The sequence below is a fragment of the Typopeltis vanoorti genome, chromosome 20 (genome assembly GCF_054136105.1).
Source record: "Typopeltis vanoorti isolate ZY-2024b chromosome 20, IOZ_Tvanoo_1.0, whole genome shotgun sequence".
NCBI lineage: Eukaryota > Metazoa > Arthropoda > Arachnida > Uropygi > Thelyphonidae > Typopeltis > Typopeltis vanoorti.
Window position 1 is genome coordinate 34,645,614 of NC_143568.1, and position 26,254 is coordinate 34,671,867.

The 26,254-nt window shown below is 37.7% G+C and overlaps 1 protein-coding gene across 4 annotated transcripts in view; it reads left to right on the forward strand.

Annotated features, from left to right (window-relative positions):
- Positions 1-26,254, forward strand: part of Pxn (Peroxidasin) — a 479,183-nt gene that overhangs the window by 200,619 nt on the left and 252,310 nt on the right. For 3 of the 4 annotated variants that reach the window (XR_016550040.1, XM_090409901.1, XM_090409902.1), the window contains exons 7-8: positions 4,797-4,960; positions 24,724-24,841. Coding sequence is in view for 3 of the 4 variants with exons in the window: in XM_090409901.1 (XP_090266027.1) it covers positions 4,797-4,960; positions 24,724-24,841 (282 nt within the window). In the remaining variant the exon portion in view is untranslated. The remainder of the gene's footprint in view (positions 1-4,796; positions 4,961-24,723; positions 24,842-26,254) is intronic. The other variant, XM_090409903.1, reaches the window with a different exon arrangement.

Here is a 26,254-nt window from a genome sequence, read left to right on the forward strand (position 1 = left end):
AAACAGAAAGAGATTTATGAATTAACAACGATATGTGGCCTCAGAATTTCTACTGAACCACTAAGGAAGAAGTCAACAGCTGGGCAGTGCCATAGTTGCCAAAGGTTTGGCCATGCCCAAATACTTTGCAAGGCAAATTACAGGTGTTTAAAATGTGGCGAGGGCCACCAGACCGTCATGTGTACAAAACCAAGATCCACTCCAGCTAAATGTGCCAATTGTGGAGGACCTCACCCTGCAAACTACAAGGGATGCATTACACACCCAAATAACTGAGGGTTATGAAAAACTACCCTTCCAACGCAATTCAGCGATGCTCAAGACAGCCGTGCTAGTCACACCCCAGTCCAAACTATCTCTAGCCCGAAAACTCAAGAAAGGAAACAAATGCCTAAAACTTATGCAGAGGCAGCACGAACAAAGGCTACTCCATCTCATGGCCATATAGGCTCAAATCTAACATCAGTACTAACTGCCTCACTAGCTACCATGTTACAAGAATTCAGTATGATGAATCCTTCGCCGTCCTCCACAAAAAGATTCCTACAAGGTACCCACTCAATTCCGACAGCCCTCAACAATGAATAGAAGAAAATTCCATCCCAACTCTCTCATGATCACTGCATGGAATGCCAACTGACTCAAAAACAAAATTCTAGAACTACAAGAATTCACTCACAGATACACTCCTGATATAATTCTAGTAAACGAAACACATCTCAGACCAGCTAATAATCCCAAATTATGGAACTATACTATGTACAAAACAAATACTCACCAGGAGCAGAAGAGGAACAGCTATATACATCAAAAACTACCTAAGCCACAATGTTCTGACCAGTCCCCAAACCAAGAACCTAGAGATAACAGGCATTGAAGTTAATACCAACAATGCTGGCAATATTAAAATCTATGCTGTATATAATCCACCCAGCATTCCATTGCTGGTATCTGACTTGGACTCAATTCTCGGCTTCACAGACTCCATCATCATGGCTGGTGACTTTAATGCCAAACATACTGCCTGGCATAGCTCCACAATCAACGATAAAGGTCTAATTCTAAATCATTACTCAACACAACATTCTATTGTTGTAAATGGACCCACAGAGCCCACCCATCACAGCTCAACTGGAAGTTCAGATGTACTTGACATAGTCGTCCTCAAAAACATCAGATACCAATATCAGCTGGAAACAATAAATGAACTTTCATCAGATCACAACCCTATTCTGCTTCAACTTGGTACACAAGAACAATTCTCCCCTCCCCGCTCTTTCATATCTTGGGACAAACTCCAGAATCCTACCAGATCACATTGGCCCAGTCCCTACTATTCACACTAAAGAGGAGATAGAAATGGCTGCAAATGACTTTACCAGTCAAATCAAAAATGCAATAAAGTCAATTACCAAAACTACAGTTTTTCACCCTAGTGGATGGATCCCCGAGGAAATTATGGATTTAATAAGACTGAAAAACAAAACCAGAAAGAGGTATTATAACACAAAAGCCCCTCAAGATAAAGCAAATTTGAATAAATTAAACAGACAAGTACGTGAAGCCCTCCAAAAACATCGAAACCAAGAATGGGAATCTAAACTAGCAAAATTAAACCCTGAGGACAACTCCATATGGAAGTTTCTGAGAACCTTCCGCACCAAAAGACAACTTTTACCCCCAATTCAAACCTCGAAAGGAATAGCTCACACTGATAAAGAAAAGGCAGAGGCTCTGGCTGACACCTTGGAAAGTCAATGCAACCCCTCATATGAAAATTTTAACATCAATTCTCATCTACAAGATTCACTGCTGAGTTAGGCAGGCCATAACACAACAAAAAGATGACCTAGAACCTCTCACACCTACTTCTCCAACAGAAGTTATAAACATTATAACCCACCTGAACAATAGTAAAGCTCCAGGCTCAGATGGAATTACAAACAAAATAATTAAACTACTTTCAAGAAAAGCCATTGTACATCTAGTCAACATAATTAATGCCATCCTCAGACTCCAGTATTTCCCTTTAACATGGAAAATAGCAGATGTCACACCAATCAAAAAGATGGGAAAAAATGCTCAACTCCCTGAAAACTACAGACCTATCAGTCTTCTGTCTAGCCTTGGAAAGATCGCAGTAAAAGTAGTCCTTACTAGGCTTCAATCACAAACGGACCAACTACATATAATCCCAAATGAGCAATTTGGATTCAGAAAAAAACCACTCCACCATTCAGCAGATCTACAGGCTGGTCGAATACATCTCCGAAGGCTTCAACCGGAACCTTCATACAGCTGCAGTCTTTTTAGATGCTGCAAAGGCTTTTGATAAGGTGTGGCATTAGGGTCTTCTCTACAAGATCATCACATTCAATATGCCTACTGATCTAGTTAAAATCATTCACTCTTACCTCAGAGATAGATACATGCAAGTCAAAATAAATGAAACTGTATCAACCAGATGCAAGGTTCTGGCGAGAGTGCCACAGGGCTCACTCTTGGCCCCCTTGCTGTTTTCTATCTATATTGCTGATATCCCTCAAAACCCAAGCTCAACAATCACTGCTTTATATGCTGATGACACTGCATTATTAGCAAGATCACTCAGCCCCAAACTAGCTATTAAGAGACTCCAAAGCAGCATTCACACACTGGAAAATGGTTTATGGACTGGAGAATTGAAACTAATCCACAGAAGAGCTCAGCCATACCGTTCACTAGAAAAAAGCCTCAAATCAAGGAAGATATACATTTACTAGGTGTTAAAGTCCCATGGCAGAATACAGTCAAATATCTTGGAGTAATTCTGCATAAAAAATTACAATTCACCAACCATATAGAACACATAAGTTCAAAGACCAAAGCAATAGTGCAGCTCTTCCCCATGATCAACAGAAAAAGTAAATTCGATACTCAGAACAAACTACTCGTATACAAGATGGTAATACGCCCAGTCATAACTTACGCATCTCCTGCATGGAGTCATACTTCGAAAACAAATATTCAGAAGCTGCAGAGAACACAAAACAAATGTCTGAGAATGAGTTTGGATGCTCCGTGGTTTATCAGAAACTCCCAAATTCACAGAGACGTCAGCATTCCCTATATCACATCTCTTCTTCATGACCTAGCTGAAAAGTTCTTCATTAAGACAATTAATCATCCGAACCCACTGATCAAGCAAGCTTCAGACTATAATGAAGCAGATTTCTGCAAATACAAGAGATCCAAATCAATTCTATGCTCAGCTGAACACAGTTAATCTTGACTGCCCTTTCAGGGCGAGCTTAAAGCTCAATAATTCTCCACCCAAAGAACTTAACTTTTCAGATGGAGGGGAATATGAAAAGCATTTATGCTTCACCCATCAAAACAGTATCATTCTGCGTTCTGCCTGGTATCTCCACTTGGGCCTGGCTCCCACTGAAGAGACCTCAATAAAGGTTGAAACTAGTCTGGGTAGTGGCCCTTCCCTTAATGCATAACATTATACATATCCGCAAGGAGATGTGTTTTGCATTATGGGAGATACTGAGATAGGCGTGATGTTAGCTTGCTCCACCTTTGCAACGAGTTGCCTGGTGTTGTACTGCCTTGCCCCAGTCCTGAAGATACTTTCAAGCACAAACTTTGTTTGTACACACTTGGATAAAGGATTAAACTAAATTTATTACAGTCTGACCAAGTGAAAAATAAACTTTCAAAAACTACATTAGAGCCTACCAGTTTTGCCTTGAAAAAGCCAGACAACAAACTGTCTGGCTTTTTTAAGGCATTTACAGAGACATAAAAACTAGTAAATGCAAATTGGTTTGAAGTATAATGAAGATATCTTCCAGTATCTGTGGGCTTTCTGTAAATAGATAATTTGACACTATTTGATTGTTTCTTTATCAAGATGTTTAAAAAATGCAGTTGGTTGTTGTTTTCCACTTCAAGGAAGTGGAAAACAACATTCAAGGAAGCCACAATAGTGTTAATAACCGGTGGAAACCTCAACAGAAATCAGGGTGCAATCCTAAACAGTTCATGGAAAAACCCGATCCTCTCTCTAAATCGATCTGAACTACAGCTAGCCAGTAATCACATTACACATTTACAACAAACACACATGCGTGATAATGAATAAGAACAATACATCCTCTCTGTCACGCGAACGTGTAACCTTAGCTACTAGTTGGTTTACAACGTTTTTTTTATGTTCCTTTCAATTTGCATTTACTAGTTTTTATGTCTCCGTAAACGCCTTGAAAAAGCCAGACAGTTTGTTGCCAAAACTGGTAGGCTCTAATGTAGTTTTGTTTTTCGTAAATGGTCAGTAATTAATAAATAAGTTTGTATTTGAATTATATAAACGACCAAATATGTTTAGTTTAAACTGCATCCTTCCATTTTTATTCCTTTTAAGATATCGTCTTCATTCAACCATGTTTCACTTAATCCAATGAATTTTGGGGTGAAGGAACTCAATCACTGAAACTCAATCAGAAACAAGGGGATGAACCATTTCATCCCCCTTGTTTCTGATACTTCTGGCATTTGTAAACAAACACAGCAGTTCATTCTTAGGTCTATAACCAGTCCTATGCAAGCCACATGTTGGTTGTGATTTCCTTACCACACTTGCCCAGTCACCTTTATCACCACTTACTACATATAACTTAACACATATTTGTTAAAGCTATTTATAATATGTAAAAAAGAGTTTATTGCAGATCTTAAGTCATCATTCATGAAAACTGTCAACAGATGTGTGCAGTTAGTTAATACAAAATAGAAAACATTCTTTTTAGGAGATTGGATTCTAATGCTCTTGTATGTGACTGTGAATTATTGTGGTTGTCACAGATGTTGAAAGCAAATCATGCTACTACCCAGGCAGCAGCAACATGTGAATTTCCAGCACCTTTGCAGGGCAAATCTCTAATGGCACTTGGCTCTGAAGATTTCAGTTGCAGTAAGTACTCCCACCACTGTGCTCCTTTTTTTTTTTTTTTTTTACATATAAGGGTTGATTAGAAAGTATAATGCATATTACATACACTTTTCTGTGTAGTTCCCATTGTTTTGAATATACTTGGTGTGTGTCTGCAGTAGAGTGGCAAACACTGTATACCACTTACTTTTTTCTTTTTCTTTGGATTGCTTAAAAAAAAGCACTTCCTGCACATACCTTTTTAATGCCAGTCATAGATTTGCATTGGCATGCCGACCATTCTGTATTGGTAATGCCTGTCTGGATGTATTTGAATATCCCACAGCAGAACACACACATTTTCTTTATTTCATTACATTTCTACCAGCTTACTTTCAGCTCACAAAAGTCAAATCATTATACTGTTTTTTGTTGGTGTATGTAGTGAGTAGTTTCATGTGAATAATTTGGAACAGCTGATTATGATATTTCACTTAAATAATGTGGTTCCATGCTTATGCAGTCAGATTGCACTATTCTTTAAAGGTACCTGTGACATAACTATAAACAACAAATTGCATGATAACCACTATTATTATTAATATTGTTTATTATTAATATTAATTTATAGCTTGTGGCAACAGTTTTTAATTGGTAAACCAATTGTTGTATGTACCTTGTATTTCTGTTCTTTGATTTGCTTTTTTTCTACACACTGAAGTACTGTTATTTTCAGTACGAAATATCTGTAATTTCATTAAAGTTAATTGCAAATTAATTGGTTGCAAAATTTAATGATGTTAGTGTGGCTGTTATAGCACGAAAGGGTAAAGTGAAAGAGTTGATTGTTTTGGGGTGGAATGAATGATTTGAAAGAAAAGTATGGCATGAGGGAGGACATTAGAAAAATTGGAAGTAGCAAAAGAAAAGCATGACTGAGTAAGATAGTAAGTCTCTTGTCCCAGTATGGCAGAGTAGAACTGAGGAGGGCCATGATAGCAAATGACTCAATGCATAGGTTATGCAGGAGGAATAATGTGGAGTTTGTGGATGTGTGGATTGAGTTTGATGGACAAAAGGACTTAAAGAAGAAGTTTGCATCTGCAGGGATTTGGTGTTCAAAGTCTGGAAAAAATGTTGTTGAATGAAGTGAAAGTAGATGTACAAAATCAACAAACTAGAGCTTTTAGAGCGAAAAAATTGAGAAATTGAGTGGATATGCAGACATTTAGGTAGTTGAGTGTAAGAATGTATAAAATGCCTAAGTTAGTACCACTGCTAACAAACCAGAATGGGATAGTTAGTATAAAGTGCCAGGAAAGCTGTGAGCTTAGGGGGCTTTTGCACTTTATGTACATTAATTCCAGGAGCATTTGGTACAAGTAGGAGGAATTTTTGACATTGGTTCTCTAATCCTGGCCAAAGGTTATTGGCATTAGTGAGACATGGCTAACAGAAGATGATGTAGTTAGTGGGATAAAATGTGAAGGATATAGTGTATTGATTTAGAGAAAGATGTTGGAAGTTTATTTTGCACTTGGTTAGACTATAATAAATTTAGTTTAATCCTTTATCCAAGTGTAAGCAAACAAAGTTTGCACCTGAAAATATCTTCAGGACTGAGGTAAGGTGGTGCAACTCCAAGCAAAGGTGGACCAAGCTCTCATCACTCCTTGTCTCAGTATCTCCCATAATGCAAAGCATATCTCCTTGCAGACATGTATACTGCTATGCATTAAGGGAAAGGGCCACTACCCAGACCGGTTTAGATATTTATAGAGGTCTCGTCATTTGGAGGCAGACCCAAACGTGGAGATACTAAGGCAGAAGCAATAGGAGAGGTCATATTTACCTATATGAGTTGCCAACAGGTGTACCACCTTATTATTGAATTACTCTGGATTTTTGTAAGATGTTGGAAGTTTATTTTGCACTTGGTTAGACTATAATAAATTTAGTTTAATCCTTTATCCAAGTGTAAGCAAACAAAGTTTGCACCTGAAAAAATCTTCAGGACTGAGGTTTGCTTCTGCCTTAGTATCTCCACGTTTGGGTTTGCCTCCCACTGACGAGACCTCAATAAAGGTAGAAACCGATCTGGATAGTGGCCCTTCCCTTAATGCATAGCAGTATACATGTCTGCAAGGAGATGCGCTTTGCATTATGGGAGATACTGAGACAAGGAGTGATGAGAGCTTGGTCCACCTTTGCTCAGAGTTTCCTGGTGTTGCACCACCTTACCTCAGTCCTGAAGATATTTTCAGGTGCAAACTTTGTTTGCTTACACTTGAATAAAGGATTACACTAAATTTATTATATAGTGTATTGAGGATAGAGAGAAAAGAAGGGGGAGACATGTTATTGATGATAGCTGATGAACTGCAACCAGAGAGACTGGAAGTTCAACCGCAGGCCAGTGGAAATAGCACATTTGAGGCTATCTGATTTGAGATAGAGGCCAGCAGAACAAAATATACAGTTGGATGCTTCTATAGAACAGAGGATGAAAAAGTCGATGAGGAGAGTATGCATTGGCAAATAAGCTCAATGAGTGGAGAGCGGATAATTATTATGAAGGATTTCAACTAGATTAAATAGATTAAAAGGAGGAGAGGACACATGGGAGGGTGGGAAATAGAATTTTTGCAAGGAATAATGACCTGAGACAGCATGTGATGGAATATACTAGGGATCTGAGAGTGCTCGATCTAGTAATTGCATCTGAGAATTTGTCTGGAAGGTGACTAAATGTGTGGAATTTGTAGTTAAGATGGGATGCGTATGGGAATTGCAGGGCTGGTAAATATGAAAAGCTTAGGAGATTGCTTGGATCAGTTCCATGGCATGTGAAATTGCAAGGGCTGGATGTTTATAGTGCATGGAAGTGGTAAAGGAGTGCTTGAGGGAAGTAATGGCAGACTGCATACTAGATTGCTTTTAATATTTTAGGAAATGACAATGTATACTAGATTATTAATTATAACAAACTTTAATTAATGTTTTAATTAAATTTCAGCAAGTTACATTGCTATCAGGATAGAGATGTGAAAAGAGGAGGAGTGCTGTTAATGATTGTAGAGGAATTGTCTGCAAAGTGTGTAAGTTGATGGTGCATGCACAGATTTTGAATCTGTGCAGTGCGAAGTTGAAATACACAGGTTAGTATATCTGATAGGATGCTGTTGTAGGCCAGGGAATGCAGAGAATACAGATTGTGAAATGTTTAGACAAATTAGTTGGGCATGTAAAAAGCAGGTGATCCTGATTCAAGACTTTAATTACAGGAATATAGACTGGAAGGAGGAGATGGTGTATGAGAACAAGGAGTGTGAGTTTGTGGAATTTCTGATAGATAAGTATCTTAATCAGCACGTAATTGAAGCAAATAGAGGGTTTAATGTTTTGGATTTGGTGATAATTTCAAGATGTAGTTGTTAATGAAGTGTTGACACTGCCACCAGTTGGTGAAAGTGATCATGAGGTACTTGTTTGGGAAGTGATGAAACGAGAAAAGGTCACTGGCAAAAATGGATACATGTGGAAGTATAAAGCAGCTGATTATAGCATACCCTATAGTCAGTTAGCATCAGTATGTTGGGTAGATGAGCTGAACAGAAAATGCATGGAAACTCATAAGGCAGTATCTTACAAAAGCCATGTAGGACTGCTTACCGAGGGTTAAGCGAGTAAATAGAGTGGGAGTGAAATGGATGAACAGCAAAATCAAGCAAGCTGTGCTGGAAAAGAAAATGTAATGGAAATGGTACGAGATAGTCGGGGGTGATCAGATCCATGGAGAGTATAAGGTGCAGGCTAGAAAGGTGATGAGCATGGTAATAAAAGAAAAGGTGCAGTATGGGAGGAGATTGGTCTGACCAGCCAATAGAGCTGGTCATATACTTTATTAATCATATACACATTAAATGCATAACTCAAGGGAATTTTTCCACTACATGGCAAGCAAGAGGAAGAATAATTATGGTAGACTAATGCATTTTTGAAAATTATGGAGACAACTACTGTGTTTGAATAAAAACTTTAGTTTAATAATTTAATTAATTTAAACGCTAGCAATTGCCGATTTTTTTATAGTTTACTATATTTGGCATGAAACTCTGATTCCAATATTTGAGTTTCTTATTCGGTTTTAAAACAATGTGGGATTTAATATCTCCTTAATTTAGATAGTGTTTATATCACCAAAATGAAGCCTGTTGGCTCTTTATATTTAAGCAACTTAATGGGTGCACCTTTTGGACAACTCATATAGCAGAGTATATAAGTTCTTTTCACTATACCCTTTGGCATTAATTTGGTCTAGCTGCTCACTGATGAAGCCTCAAAAAAGGCTAAAACCGGTCTGGGTAGTGACCTCCTACCATAATGTAATAACAGCATACATTTCCTAGGAAATGTGTTTTTACATTATGGAAAATATCAAGAATAGCGATCTGAACTTTACTCACCTTTGCAACGAGTTGCCCGGTATTGTACTATGTACTAGGACTACTTGCATTAGCTTACACTAGTAATCACAGATTTTTTTATAGTTTACTATATTCAGCATGAAATTCTCAGATTCCAATCTTTGAGTTTCTTATTCGGTTTTAAAACAATGTGGGATTTAATATCCCCTTAATTTAAATAGTATTTAGTTAATATAACTAAAATCTAAAAGATTTTAGTTATATTAAACTAAAGTTTTTATTCAAACATGGTAGTTGTCTCCATAATTTTTAAAAATGCATTCGGATCACCGTGTAAGCCTAAAACAAAGGAAATGGTAGACTAATATTGGTGGATAGCCAGGGCAGCAGACTAACAGCTGCAAAGGATATAGTGGAATTATTGAAGGAACAACTTTATCGGCATATATTGGTATAAATTATCTGGTACGTATATATAGAAGAGAGCAAGTATTAGGAGAATTGGAAGTGAAAGAAACAGAGGTGTATCAGATGTTGGTTGGTTTCAATGTGAATAAAGCTATGGGAATGGATGACATATCACCACGTATTCTTAAGGAATGTGCTCCACAGTTGGTTATGCCCTTGACCTGGTAGTGGGTAGGGTTCCTGAGGAGTGGAAAGAAGGCAAAATAGTACCATTACAAACAAGCATGGTTCTAAGACAGAAGTCTCCAACTATGGGCCAGTCTGTATAACTACAGTTGTGGTCAAGGTGCTGGAGAGATTGGTAAGGAATAGAATACAGAGTTAGGTTGATGGATGTGGCATTCTTTATGATGGTCAGCATAGATTTGTAAAGGGTAGGTCCTGTTTCAGTAATTTACTTGCATTTTATGATAAGGTGATGAGTGTATTAGATAAGGGTGAATCATTTACACTGATATTTTGCACACGACTTTGAAAAAGTGTTTGATAGATTGCCACATGATAAGTTGGTGTACAAGTTGCAGAGGATGTGAATAAAGTATATTGGTTAGATGGATCAGAGATCGACTCTCTGAACGATACCAGCAAGTTGTATATGATGGAGCAGTATCTCAAAAAAGAAAGGTAACCAGTGGCATACTCTAGGATTCTGTTTTGTTTTTGGGCCACTGCTGTTTAACTTGTTTGTAAACGATATATCATGTGGACTGACTGAGGATCTTTATTTATTTGCTGATGATATGAAGTTGGGTTGAATTATACGTAGCACTGCTGATGCTGAATCCCTTCAGGAAGATTTGAATAGACTTTTTACTTGGACAGAAGAGTGGGGTTGTAGTTTTAATATCAATAAGGGCAAGGTGTTGCATTTTCGAGTGCAGAAATATAAAGCTGTACTATATCGATGGTGCCATACTGCAGGAAGTGGATGAGAGGGCATATCGCTAGGGTTGCACATTGTAGTACTGCTATGATAAGAAGTACTCTAACATTCAAGGATAAGGAAGTGGTTGTGCTACTGTATAAAGCACTAGTCAGATCATGCTTGGACTGTTGGACAGTTGTGCTCAGATCTGATCACCTGGTTTTCAATGCGATGTAGATACATAGGAGAGGGTCCAGTGACAAGTGACTAAGACAATATCAGGAGTTTGGAATGCTGGCTATGGAGAGAGAGAGGTTGAAGTGATGTGGATTGCAGAGTTTGGTGAATAGGAGAGAGGTAATATGATGGAGATGTTTAAGTTAGTGAGAGGATGTTATCAGATTAATCAAGAGGAGATTATAAAAAAAGTAGGTGAGAGGGAAAGAACCAGAGGTTATTCCTGGAAGTTATGTAAAAGTATGGTGAAGAAAGGTGTGAGGAATAGATTTTTTACATGGAGAATTGTCAGTGAATGGGATGCATTATCAGAATGTGTTGTTAATGCAAGGAGTGTTAAGGACTTGAAGATGCTATGTGATAAATATGTTGCCAATGGAATGAACCTCCCATGCTGAATCTATCAACTCTATGGAGGGTGTAATAATAAGAAGCACTAAAGTTTTTTATAATTAATATTCTAGTATACATTGTCATTTCCTGAAAAATTAAAAGCCATGTATAAATATAAACAACGTATAAGCTTATCTACAGGAATTGCATACCTAGAGTCAGGAGAATAAATCAACTGGAAGTTAAATGGATGAATATCATCATTAAGCCATAACTGAAAAAAAAAAAAAAAAAATGTGGAGGGAATTCAAGGAGAAAGGTTACCAGCAGGCACATGAACAGTACAAAGCCCAGGCTAGAAGGATAACTAGCATGATAAGAAAAGAAAAAGCAAAGTATGAAAGGAAATTAGCAGTGAGGCCAAAGATAATCCCAAACATTTCTTTCGAATTGCGAGTAAAAGGAAGAATAATTTTAATGAATTCTGATGGTAGGTAGGTAAATGAATCAGTCAAAATAGTAGAATTACTAAGTGATCACTTTGTAAGAGTATATCATCCAGATGAAGATATTGTAGTATTCACCTTAATGTGAATACAGCTATGCGATTAGATGGTATACCAGCTTGAATTTTATGTGAAAGTACTAGGTAATCATTTTTGACCATATTGTTTAATCTAAGTGTCATCTCTGGGTTACTCTCAAGGAGGTGGAAAGAGGGGAAAATAGTTCCATTGCATAAAGGAGGCTCCAAGACTGATGTAGCAAATCACCAACTAATCAGCATATCAGGAATTTTCAAGGTACTGGAGATGTTGGTCAAGAGCAAAATACAGGAATAAATACACAGAAATGGGATACTGTATGGGGAGCACTCAGTGACTCGCTCATGTTTTTATAATACAGTTGCAGCTGAGTTGGATAAAGGTAATGGGTTTACAGTGATACTGCTAGAATTTACAAAAGCCTTTGACAGGATACCACATGGAATTCTAATCAATAAACTGCAGCAGATGGGGATGGATATAGAGTTGGTGAAGTAGATAAGAGGGTGGTTGATGGAGAGATATCAGAGATTAGTTCACTTAGGAGTAGAGTCCAGAAGAAGGCCTGAGACTAGTGGCATGTGCCACAGGGCTCTGTTTTGGGCTGCTGCTGTTTAATTTGTACATTAATGATATAGGAAAGAATCTGAGAGAAACCATTCAGTTATAATGATGCAAAATTGGGTAGAACAATAGTTCCTACAGATGTTAAAATTTTGCAAAATGATTTAGATAGACTGGCAATCTGGATAAAGGAGAATGGATATCAGTTTAATGTGGCAAATTGTAAAATTTTGCATTTTGGGGTGAAAAGATTACCAGCTGTATACCACATTGATAGAACTGTACTCCAGGAAATTGATGAAGCCAGAGATTTGGGAGTGTTAGTGGATAGGGAGTTAAGGTTTAGAGATCACATAGCAAAAGCGACCAAAGCCACTCATCAGATTACTTGGTTACTGAAGAATACTTTGAGCAGAGACAAGCCGGTTAGTATTCCTCTTTATTCCTTGATAAGAATCCATCTTAACTACTGCACACAAATCTAGATTCACCTGGGTTTCTTGGCAAAGAGGAAGAGGTGAAGAGGATCCAGAGGCAAGTGACCAAGATGATAGCAAGTCTATGGAATGAACCTCATGAGTACAGGTTGAAGATTTGTGGGTTACAGATAGTGGTTGACAGGCAGAAAAGGGGTGATATGATTATGACATACAAATTACTGAAGAACTTTTACAAGATTAACAGGAAATTTTTCAGAACAGGTCTGGTGGTGGGAGAACTAGGGGCCATCTTTGGAAACCAAGCAAGAGTGTAATTATCAAAGGTGTTAAAACTAAGTTTTTTACTTAGAGTGGTGAATGAGTGGAATAGGTTTGCTAGAGTTTGTTGTGTGTGCCATGATCGTGAATGAGTTCAAAGCAAAGTATGATAGATACTGTGCAAATGTTGCTTAGTGCTTAGATAGTGCTGAGCATAATGTTTACGGTCTCCCTCGATGAGTCTAAGCACTCCATAGAGTATCCTATAATAATAATTACTGTGGTTATTATTATTCAACTTGCACTGCATTCAACTTAAAAGGACTAAATGAATAATGTTAAGTATACCAAGAAATTATATACTTGGTTTAATCCTTTATCCAAGTGTAAGCAAACAAAGTTTGCACCTGAAGTATTTTCAGAACTGGGGGCGACTCTTATATTGAAGCTAATGACTTCAAATCACTTGCCTTAGTATCCCATAATGCAAAGCATATATCCTAGTGGACATGTATATGCATAATGGGAAGGGTCACTACTCAGACCAGTTTCGACCTTTATTGAGGTCTCATCAGTGGGAGCCATACCCAGATTCAGATCGGGAGTTCCAGATGGCCAATCCGATTGTGATATGTGGTGGGCACATTGTCTTCAACCACTGTTGTGTGGTCCTCACCTTGTGTGCAAGGGTGAGTCTTTGGAAGGTGCACTGCCTACCATGAAACAGGTGTTGTTCAGCAGCTGTACCACAGGTTCCAACATGGGGTCTGATACACTTTGGCAGAGATTTTGACCCCTTCCTTACAGAAGTGAAACCCTTCCTTACCCCCCCCCCACCACACACACACACACACACACACACACCAAACAATTACTGATGCGGGATGATGGCCTCTGAATCCTGTGCTATGGCATATGCTGTGCGACCATCTGGGGCATATACCTGATCATTTTGACAGTTTAACGACTCTTCAAGTGAAAATATTCTCATTTGTGAAGATATTTCTGTGATCTGTTGTTTGCATACTGCAGTGAAGTGCCTTTTGATTTTATTGCCCTCTTCCACAAAAGTTGTGGTGTTATCAAGTTTCCAGAAGAATGACAGCTCTCATCCCCAAGTCATCAGTTAGTACATATGTCATTCTCCATGAAACATTCATCTCTTGGATGAATGTTTCATGGAGAATGACACATTTCATGAATCACAGATTACAGTGGAGGCATGCTTCACAGCCCTCACAAGCTATTATATCCTAATGCAGTGGGTTAACCTGTTCTTTGTGATCAGATACTGAATGCTATAATAGTTAAGTCCAATACACAAACATCCTACTGATCCCAAATGTTTTAGCATGTTGAAAATAATAGGTGGCTGCATTCCAGCCTGGTGAAGTACTATTGCAGCATAGTTCTCATAATCTCCCCACTGCATGTTAACCCGTATAGCTAGACCCCTCTCTACTGATAAACATGCAAATTGTGTCTGTGCATAGTGCCACTATTGGAACCTGGCTCTCACAATTCTGTGGCAATTCGGGTCTGTGTGGAAGTTGTAACAGTATTTATGGCAAGACTGTGCATAAGTAACCTACTCATGAAGATACATCACATGCAACTTTGTTTTCTTGCACTTGGATAAAGGATTAAACAAGAGCAAAATTTCTTGGCAAGTTTAATTTATATTTTTGTTTTAATACTTTATCCAAACATAAGCACATAAAGTTTACAATGAGGCATCTTCACAACTTGGCTACTTGTATATGAAGGCTAATGTCACACCAATTGCCTTAGTATCCCATAATGCACAGCATACTTTCTATCAGACATTCAAATTGCTATGCATTATGGGAAGTCATTACCCAGACCACTTTCAACTTTATCAAGATCTTGTTAGTAGGAACAGGTGCCAGGAAGATACTGAGGTTCAATTAATGTAGAAGTTGTGTATTTTCTGTATACAACTATTTTAATAAAATACTCTCAATCAAGATAGTTTAAAAAGCTTTTCTGCTTGGTTACAAAGTAAATTATAGCAGACAAGTTATATTGTGTTAATCCTTTAACCAAGCATGAGCAAAGTTTGCATGTGAAATATCTTCACAACTAGTCTACCTATATATATATTGTTGAATTGACAGCAATTGCTTTACTATTCCATAATGCACAGTGCAAACTTCTTTTGACGCATGTATATTGATATGTATTATGGAAAAGGTTGCTACCCAGACTGGTTTCAACTTTTGATGCTTTCATCAGTTCAGAGTAAACATGCCACAGGCCTCTTTCATCGTCAATTTCTTTACGTACCCTCAAGTGTACAGGATACTATGAGAATACTGCATGATTAAGGTTACATTATTACTAACCTCATATCAGCAATTTTCCTCCAACTTGGTCTATTACTTGTCAGCACTCCAATATTGTCATATCTAATATTTCAGTCTAGACTAGACCACTTTCAACTGAATCAATTCACATAAATCTTTGTTCTCCTGTCTTTCCAGCCATCTTGGCATCAAACACTTGCAAACCTTTTCTCTCCCATTCTGTTTACAGGGCCATACTGCCTTCAATTAGCTCGGCTCACTTATTCTTGAATGCTAACCATGTTGCATTCCTTCCTGATCTTCATTAATATGATTCCATTATTGATGCCATCTCTTCACTCTTCTAATTTTTCTCAGAACTCTACTTGCTGTCTCCACTCTTTGATCAAGTGCTTTATTTCTAAACTGATTCTTGGATCTATAACTTAAAACTAGTTAGAGCACTTCCTTGTGTGCTGGTGGTATTTTGACTAATTTTTCTCTTAAAGCTTATCAACTTATGAATGAAAAGGAGGTTAAGAGTAAGAAGCAAATATCCAAGGATGATATGGTGACTTTGTGTGGAGATTCATCATTAAAGGTGTAGTAAATAATAAGGTACACAAGACATGTTTTCCAGGTGGTACATTGAAACAAATATCTGATGCTTTGCATGGAAGGAATGGACATCAGAATTAGTAGAAGTGGTAGGTACAAATGATTTGGATGATGAGACAAGGAATGTGGAAAGGGATTTGAAAAAGTTGTTGCAGGAAGTGAAGGATAATGATGTCATTGGGAAAGTGGCTAATGTATTGCACTGATAAATAAGTGAATTGAGAAGGAGAGAGCAATAATACTGAATGAAAAGATGGATGAGTTGTGTCAAGCAAAGGATGTTTAATTGGAGACATATGGATTGAATTTGGAAGGAAGTTAGAATGGTTTAAAGCTGAACTACATTTGAATGGCTGTGGTGTTGTACATTTGGAGTGACTGTTTTTTTCCTAAAAGTACACAGTCCATGGGGAATTAGCATGGCTAAAGGGTTGGAGAGATTGAGCAGCAGGTTGTGGAAGGAGAGGAAGAAGATTGATACAAAAGTGAGGAAGTGATTATAGCAGGACAGAGTGATACAATGCAAACATCCCCGAAGCTGCATTGACCTCTTTTCCAACTAACTCCTCATTCCATGCTACACTGGCAAGCTGTCTCTTAAGCTTTTCATAATCACCAGCCTTGTAGTTTCACATATACCCTTTTCTCACACTGCTGGAAACCACCCAGGTAATCACTTCATAGTCACTCTCACCAACTGGAGGGTGATTTGACACCTCATTTATAATTGCATCCTCTGAGATGATCAAATCCATGACCCTCAATCCTCATGTGCCCTCTGTTACATACTGTCTGAGGTAGTTGGCCCTCAAAAACTCGCTCATTTTCTTTACTTCCAGTTGCTATCTCATCATCCCGGTCTATATTGCCATAGTTAAAATCACCCATAATAATCGCCCTTTTCTTATTTGCTTGGCCAATTTGATTATACATTTCATAGTCACTACCATCCACATTACCAGGTCTATAACAACATCCAACTATTTCATTCTATTTACCTCTAACTCACACCATATTGCCTCAAAACCACTGGCACTATTTCTCCTCTTTCATCTCTACTTTGTATGGACAACTCTTTCTCTATCATCAATAGCATACTCTTTCCCCTCTTTATCCTTTCTATCCTCACGAAACACATCATACGCTTCCATCTCTATTCCTGTCAGGATGTTGTCCTCATCCAACCATGTCTCACTTATTCCAACAATTTTTGGGTGAACAGACTCGATTAATGCAACCATTTTATTTGTCTTGTTTCTTACACTTCTATCATTTGTATACAAACAGATCAGCTTATTCCTGAATCTATAGCTAGTGCCACTGACACCACTTATTTGATGTAACTTTTCCATGCTTAACTCGAGCTATTTCTTTTTCTCCTTATTCATCTTTGAACCTTCTTCAGATACAACTGGTTTTCCTTGATCCCAGGTCATCACCTTCCCTTTTTGTCTACAGATGCATTCACATCCTCTTGGAGCATCTACCTTTCTCACGCTGTGTTTCTCTGTCCAACCAGAGCCTACCCATTTCCCTGTCTGTCTTACACACCTGTTCTCTCATTCTCTATACTCATGCCATTCCCTTCTTCATTCACAACTCATCTCTTCAATCTCTCCTGTTTTACTCGCCCATTCTTCCACATTGCTTACCACTTGATCAGATTCATTTTCTGCACTCACTTCTGTACCTTGCAGTAGTCTCTCCAAGAAACTCATACCAAAACTCAAATGCAGTCCATCGCTGCTATAAAGTTTACTTCATCCTTCAAACTCATTCCCCACATTAAAAAAACTGCATCTTTTCTCCTCACACATTTCTGCTAACATATCATTCATAATCCTTGCTCTCTGCCTCTTCTCACCACTATTATACCTGGGAAACATGCTTGCTACATTTCCTATCACACTATTCTCTTTTATCTGTCTCTGCAATCTCCTGATATCCAATCTGACATGTTCTTTGTTTGCAATTAAGTCATTTTGTACCTATTACAACTATCATTTGCTTGCTTACATCTCATATCTAATGCCTGAATCACTCTACTCATTCTACCTGCAGTAAAACACACTTTATGCATCCTCTCATGTAGCACACCGTTAATAATTGAATCGCCATACAATGCTACTTGCGGGTCTTTCATTACCTCTTTTATACCAACATTATTTGTTTTCATCATTTTCACTCTTCCATACATATCTGGAATTCTCTTAACATCATTCTGTATCCATTTCATCTCTTGCCTCATATTAACCAATTGATCTTTCGAATCTTGCATCACATTTTTGCTCTCATTCATTGTTTCGAAATTTCGAACCTTGCATCATACACACTTGTTCACAGTCAATGCTGCTCGCCACCTTATCTTTAACTGCACTTTGTTTTGTAACTTCCACCAGATTTGCATCACTTTCTAGTTATGTTTCTTAGATCACTCATTCTCTTTTCAAAACTTTTTTAACATTTTTTTCACTGCTCTTTTACATTGTCCTTTTCAATCAGATGAGCGCTCATCAAATCCTCATTCAGCTCACACTTTGCACACATGCCCTCCTTCCATCCACATTCACAATTTATCTATATAATCAAATGAGTACATAATGCCACATTTCATAAAATGAAATGTGACATCTTGAAATTGAATTTCTGCATGGCCAAAGCTGCCGCCATCTTTCCTTCGCTGGTTATTACTATACTGAACTAATTTCAAAGAATTTGTAAATAAACTTAAAAAAAAATCCCACACACTAATAACACTGCAAGCGCACAACTTTTATAGCAACTCTTACTCATGAGCGCACACACACACACTCATACACAATTATTTCAAAAAGCTGATCTGAAACGGGAGTCCACTTTACACACCACTACTTCTCCAATAGTAGGTAATAATATTTAAAAATTTAGTCCCCAGGATTTGAAGGGGATAAATTAACTGTAGACAGGGTACAGAGGTGGATAACAAAGATGGTTTCGGGACTGTACGATATAAGTTATGAGGATCGGCTGAGGGAATGTGGACTGCAGAGTTTGGTGAATAGAAGGAGAGGTGATATGATCGAGACTTTTAAACTGATGAGAGGTAGTTACAGGGTTGACACTGGGGAGTTCTTTTGCTTGGTGGAACAGCAAGAAGGAGCGATGCCAAGGGCCCATCCCTGGAAGTTATGAAAGGAAGCTGTGAGCAAGAGGGTGAGGAGTTGTTTCTTTGTGTGGAGGGTGGTTGAATCGTGGAATGCATTGCCTGATAGTGATGAGAGCAAGAGCAGTCAAGGAATGGTATGACAGACTTTGTGTTTCCTAGGAAGGTCCTTCCACGATGAGTCTCTTGAGAGTCATCGTGGGAGGATAATAATATTTAGTATTACCATCATGGGAGGCCCACTCATAATATTACCAATAATAGTATATAGTAGGAGTGAGATGAAGAAGAGTGAAATCGAGCAGTGTCGCAGAAGTTATGGAGAAGATACAAGATGATCTGTAGTGAACAAATGCATGAGAAATATAAACTGCAGGCCAGAAAGGACAAGCATAGTTAAAAGATGAAGCAAAATGAGAGAAGATTGTCAAATTAAAGATAATTCAAGGGAATTTTTCTGCTATGTGGTAAGCAAGAAGAAAAATAATTATGGCAGGCTGATATTGGTGGATAGCTATGGTTGCACAATGACCATTGCAAATGGTATAGGAGAATTATTTAATGAACACTTCATTAGTGCATGTCATACAGGTGTAAATGATACTGTGTGTAGCATGTAAAAAAGTCAGTATTGGGAGAATTCAAGGTGAAAGAATCAGAGGTATATTAATGTACCTCTATGATGTGGAAACACCAAGTATTGTTTGGGTTAGATATTAATAAAGCTGTGGGAATGGATGATATATCACCAGCATTTTTAAGGATTGTGCAAAATAGTTGGCTATGCCTTTGACCTGGTTATTTAATGAAAGTCTTTTGTGGTGAGGAAGGTTCCTAAAGAGAGATATTAATAAAGATGAAAAAAAAAAATAGACTGCATAAGCATGGTTCTAGGATGGAAGTTTCCAAGTATAGACTGCAGTTGTGGTAAAGGTATTGAAAAAACTGGTTCAAAATAGAACACTAGATTGAGTTCATGGACACGGGATTTTCTATGATAGTCAGCAAGGGTTCGTAAGGGAAGGTCTTGGTTTAGCAATCTATTTACATTTTATGATAAGGTAATGAATGTGTTGGATAAGGAAGGTTAATATACAGCTATATTATTGGACCTTGCAAATGCATTTGTTAATTACTACATGTCTGTATATAAGCTGCAAAAGATGGAATTAGATAACAGATTGATTACATGGATTGAAGATTAACTTTCTGAACAATACCAGCAGGTTATATATGTATATATGTTGAAGATACCAAGCTATTTTAAACCTGGTTTTACTCCATTTCTCAAGTAAGCAAACAGACAAACAAGTCAAGTTTGCACCTGCACGTATTGGAAGTCTAGCTGACCTGCAAAGTAGTGCAAGTCAAGACAACTCATGGTAAAAGTAGAATAAGCTCTGATCACTATTCTTAATATTTACCCTTAATGCACAGCCCATCTCCTTGAGGAGATGTATGATGCTATGTATTAAAGGCAAGGGGCCACTACCCAGACCGGTTTCGACCTTTATTGAGGTCTCATCAGTGGGAGCCAGGCTAGAAATACCAAGATTTTAGTAATACGGAACTTATAAGTATTTTACCAGAATAAGTTACCATAAGATGTTTTAACCTTATTAAATAAAAATCTCTGGATGAGATATAAATGTAGAAAGTATTTTACTTTGGGTATATGTGTGTGTATGATTAATCAGTCTCAGAAAAGGAAGGTGCTGGTGCATGACTCAGTGTTCTGTTCTGTTCTTGGACTCCTACTGGTTAACTTCATTGTTAATGATATTTCATGTGGATTGACTGAGGATCTTCAAATGTTTGCTGATGTGCCTTGTTAGGTAGAATTATCAGTATTGCTGGTAATTGTGTACAGGAAGATGTCAGTAGATGAGCAAGGTTGTAACTATGACATTAATAAATGAAAAAATGTAGCACTTTGGGGTTGGAACTGCTTCTGGAAGTGGATGAGATTTGGGATCTTAGGATGATGGTATACAGCAGATTAAAGTTCTGCAGGCACATTGCAAGTGTTGTGAAGACATATTACTGATATGATAAAAAGTACACTGACATGGCGATACAGATGTGGTGGCACCGCTATATAAGGCATTGATCAGATTACACATGGACCTATTGGTGGCACCTCTATATAAAGCATTGATCAGATCACGCATGGACCTATTGTACTCATATTTGGTCACCTAATTTTCATTGTGATGTAGAAACACCAGAGAGGATCCAAAGACGAATGACCAAAGTGATGTCAGGACTCTGGGGTGTTGATTATGCAGAGCGGTTGAGGGAATTTTGATTGTAGAGTTTAATGGATAAAAGGAAAAGAAGTGATAGGTTATGATAGAGATCTTCAAGTTGGTTAAGGGGTTTTTCCAGATTAAAACAGAAGGAATTATAAAAAGAGTGGATGTTAAGAATGAGAGGCTATCCCTCTCATTCTTAATTGTGGTGAAGAATGGCATAATAAGTAGATTTTTTTACATGAGGAGTGGAATGCATTGCTGGAGTGCATTGCAAATGCAGGGAGTATAAATGATATCAAGGTTTAATATAATACATGTTGCTGGTTGAATGGGCCTCCCATGAACCCTTTGAGTGTACTGACTCCATAAAGGGTTCTGTAATAATAATTATTCCTTATAATTTTATTCAGCTGGCTTCACCATACCTATTTTGCATATTCTGTTATGTTACCATATTTAATTTCCCATCTTTAAATAAAGGCTGTGCCTAAATAGCTGAAACATATTATTTGATCTCTAGGTCCTCCACTGTTGAGAATGAAGTTGTTTTCCATCTTGCTGCCTATTTTCACTGTTTCGAATTTTGTAGTGTTGATTTTAATGCCAAATTTGTTATGGCTGTTATTCAGTTTAGTCAGAATATCCTGAAGAATTGCACTAATTTCTTTAGGAGTACATCATCTGCATAAAACAGAGAGCTAATTTTGTTGTCTTCAATTCAATTAGGTTTAATGCCACTTTCTTTCATAAGTTGATCCATATGGATGATGAATAAGAGCAGTGCTTTTTTTCTGGCGGCACGCAATGGTACACATTACCGCCACCTTTTTTCTTGAGTTTTTTAAAAATTTGCTATTTATTGACAGCAAAATGTATTATAAATATTCCGGTAGGTGGTACTGTGTTCATGAATTGAATTTTCAGTTTTGATTACTCATAAGTTGGTACCCTACTTTCCTGTTTCACAGGTTGGTACATAACCGGAAACAGGAAGTTGTGTTCACTTCTGATTGCCTCCAATATTGGTTTATCAATTCCATATTCACTCTGCAACAGGCAGGTGTTCATTTGAGTTTTTAATTAATTTAAGTTAAATCAGTGCAATCATTGTTCAAAATGAGTAAAATAAGTAGTTACTTTATGCCAATGAGAAAAAAAGTAAGGCTGAAGAAGCAGAAATTGTTGAATCTACTTGTGATCCTGTAAAACAGAAAACTAGCACCGAAAATACACTTGGTGAAGAGGATCACTAAACCAAGATGAAGATCCACATGGTCAAAAGGAAGCAGCTTCTGATAATGATTGGCCCAAATGTTGGGCCAATCATTATTTGTGAGAGAAGTCATTTCTGCAAAAATGACTTCTGTGAGAGAAATGAGTGGCTGTATGTCAAGAATAAAATGTTGGGCTGCAAAGCATGTTGTGATATCGGAAGCCTTGTCGCGATAAACACATGGGAACAAAAATTTCAGTGGAGTGGTCAAATGGTAAAATCAGTCATTTTGGAGAATTTCGCAAACAACAGTTATTCTTATTTGACACCTCCAGGGAGTCCAAAGACTCATCGAGGGAGAGTGTGCCAACAGCATTGAACGATTGGCCTCCCCTTCCAACTACTAACCACGCTCAAACTTACTTAACTGAGCCATTAGTAGCAGAGACTCTACCAACCTTTGCCGGCAAAGGTTGGTCGATTAGTAGAGTCTCTGCTACTAATGGCTCAGTTAATGTCATTAAGAAAAAAGATTTACGATCATAAGGAGAGTGCATCGCACAAAGCATGCCAACAAAGCGAGACGACGAAGGCATATCAGAGGATATGTTCAAAGTGTGGAAGTTGCTGTAATAACATCTTCATGGTGAGTACTGGCACCTTTTTTTCCAGAAAAAAAAGCACTGAATAAGAGTAAATATAGTGTGTACCCTTGTCTTACACCTGATTTTACATCATGTATCTTATATTTCCTTCATTTCTAACTGCTGATTTACAACTCATATAGACTTTGTTCTGTATAATCTTCTGTTTACCCCATATAATTCTAGCATTATTGTTTTTTTTTTTCTGAGTACTGTTTTGCATAGTTTTTCAGATCTAAGTGCAGATCCTTGTTATATTCTCGTTATTTTTCAGTTAATTACAAAGTGAAAATCTGATCATGACAAGCCCTGTTTGGCTTGAATTCAGCTTGTTGAAAAAAAGAGGAAAAACCTGTTATGCACATTCATCTTATGCCACAAAGAATAGGCTATCAATATTAGTCATTAAAAGCAATCATCCCCCCCCCCCACCCCAGGAGACGTATTTCTAGATGTAACCACCTGCTGATACGACACGTGCTTTGTGCTTCTATAGACACTGCTGATGTTAGCTACTGTTCCTTTTTCTGCATTTTCCAAGTATGGCATTTAATTTCATGGAGCAAGAATATGTAGGTCATGTGTTTTGCTCAGATCAGTTTGGTGATTTAGGGCTTTGTACATTGTGAAAGCTGTAATTTGTAATGTGTGTGATACTCTTAAATTACACTTGTTAATAAATTCTTGTTTAATCCTTTATCCAAGTATAAGAAACAAAGTTTGTGCTTGAGTGGAATAGGTTGATAGTGTTGCAAGTTTTGTCAGTGAATGAGTTATGATAAGAATGAGCTGAAGAGGTACAATAGGTATATGTGAATAGTTAGTGTGAGCTATTGTCAGTGAGTCATTGTACTCACACTAACTATTCACATATACCTATTGTACCTCTTCAACTCATTCTTATCATAGCTCATTCACTGACAAAACTTGCAACACTATCAACCCATTCCGCTCATTCCCCGCTCACCAAGTAAAATAAAATAAAAAAAAAGTGGTCTGACACCCTTACTAAACTCACTCCAGCTCAATTTACAAGGACGATACCGTCTCCATTATCACTTCCCACAACTTAGTCACTTCCCAAGTGAGTACCGCACGGTTACTGCCAACCAGAGGCAGAATAGTTACATCGTTAACTGATAAGCCCTCTAACACTATAATCAAATCTAACACTCTTTGACCTTGAGTTCCTTCTGTCACATGCTGCTTGAGGAAGTTGTCCCACAACAGCTCAATAAATGCATTTGTGAGAATGTATAATTTTGGGATTACTTTATGCATATTCTTTGACCTTGAGTTCCTTCTTTCACATGCTGCTTGAGGAAGTTGTCCTGCAACAGTGTCAATAAATGCATTTGTGAGAATGTATAATTTTGTACCCATGTTCTAGTTATGATTTCTCTAACACAAGAAAAAAATTAAAATTATTCTGATATAATAGTATAAAAGTTATTTCTTACACATTTTTCTGTTCTGTGAAACCTATGTAGAAATGCCTGAACTAACTGAAGAACCAAATGATGTCGTGGTATCTTTTGGTGGAACTGCATACTTCACCTGTAAAGCTGAAGGCAATCCTGAGCCAGACATAGTATGGTTGCATAACAAGTAAGTTGTTTATTTAAAATGGCTCTGTACTCTATAAGTTTGGAGACCATTATATTAAGTGTCTCCAAGCTACAGCCTACACAGCCATGTTAACTGATCGGAGTGTAAGGGGAAAGGAATAAGTTACAGCTAAAAATGATTAATTCATTGGATTAATAATTACATGCAGTTATTATTATTAGGAGAGACATCCAGGAAGTCAGGGACTCCCTCAATGAGTCCCACATACTACACGCACTAGCTATCATACTTATTCTTGAATTCATTCACACTGCTTCCACTCGCAACATCCGATGGCAATCCATTCCAATGACACACCACCCTATGAGAGAAAAATCTAGCCCTCGCCCTCTTCTTAGGCAGCATGCATTCTCAGCTTCCAAGGATGCCCTTTTTGTCCTTTCCCCACCCTCAATAAATTGAAAAATTCCAATTGAAATCCTGTATGAACCTTACAGAAGTTTGAGTCTCAATCATATCACCCATCTTTCTCCTGTTTGCTAGTATCTGCAGTCTACAAATTTTTAATCTCTCTCTTAATAATCGGTATTACATAATCCTGATATCATTTTTAGCACTCTTCTTTTCACTCTCTCCAATATATCAGAATTGCAACTGAAACCAGGAGACCAAACCTGTGCACAATACTTCAAGTGAGGTCTTATCAATGCCTTGTAAAGAGGCAAAATGACATCCTTATCTTTATATGTGAACATTCATTTCAGCATTTATCTTTTGAGTTGTATTTACAATCTTTGCTACATGGCCTTAACTTCAACTTCCTATCTACTAACACTCCAAGATCCCTGGCCTCATCAGTTTCTTCAAGCATAATCCCACAATATAATATGACATCCAGTAGCACACTCAGGGTTTAATCTTGTGGGGGGGGGGGGGAGCGAGTTTAGTAGACTATTTGAGAATACACACTACACATCACATACGACCTATGACTGAGCATCTGCAATGATCGCTAATTCATAAGTAGTATTGAAATAGAAGACACAACACAACATAAATTTAAAAAAATTACTTTTATTAATTAGGAAAAGATTTTTGTAAAATTTTCTAGTGTTTTTTTCCTTTTTCTTTGGGGCCAGGACCCCCTTGCCCCCCCTCTGGGTGCACCACTGAAGACATCGGATATCTAATCACGCCAAAGTGCATGACTTTACATTTACTAACATTGAACTGACATCCATTTCCCATGCCCACAATCCCAGCCTATTCAAATCATTCTGCAAGTACTGCATATCTGCAGCATTCCTGATTACCCTACCTATCTTTGCGTCTTGATATTGGGAAGGATTTGACAAGTGACATACAGCAAATAGCTGTATGTCACTTGTCAAATCCTTCCCAATATCATCAATGTATAGTATGAATAACAGTGGACCAAGCAATGATCCTTGT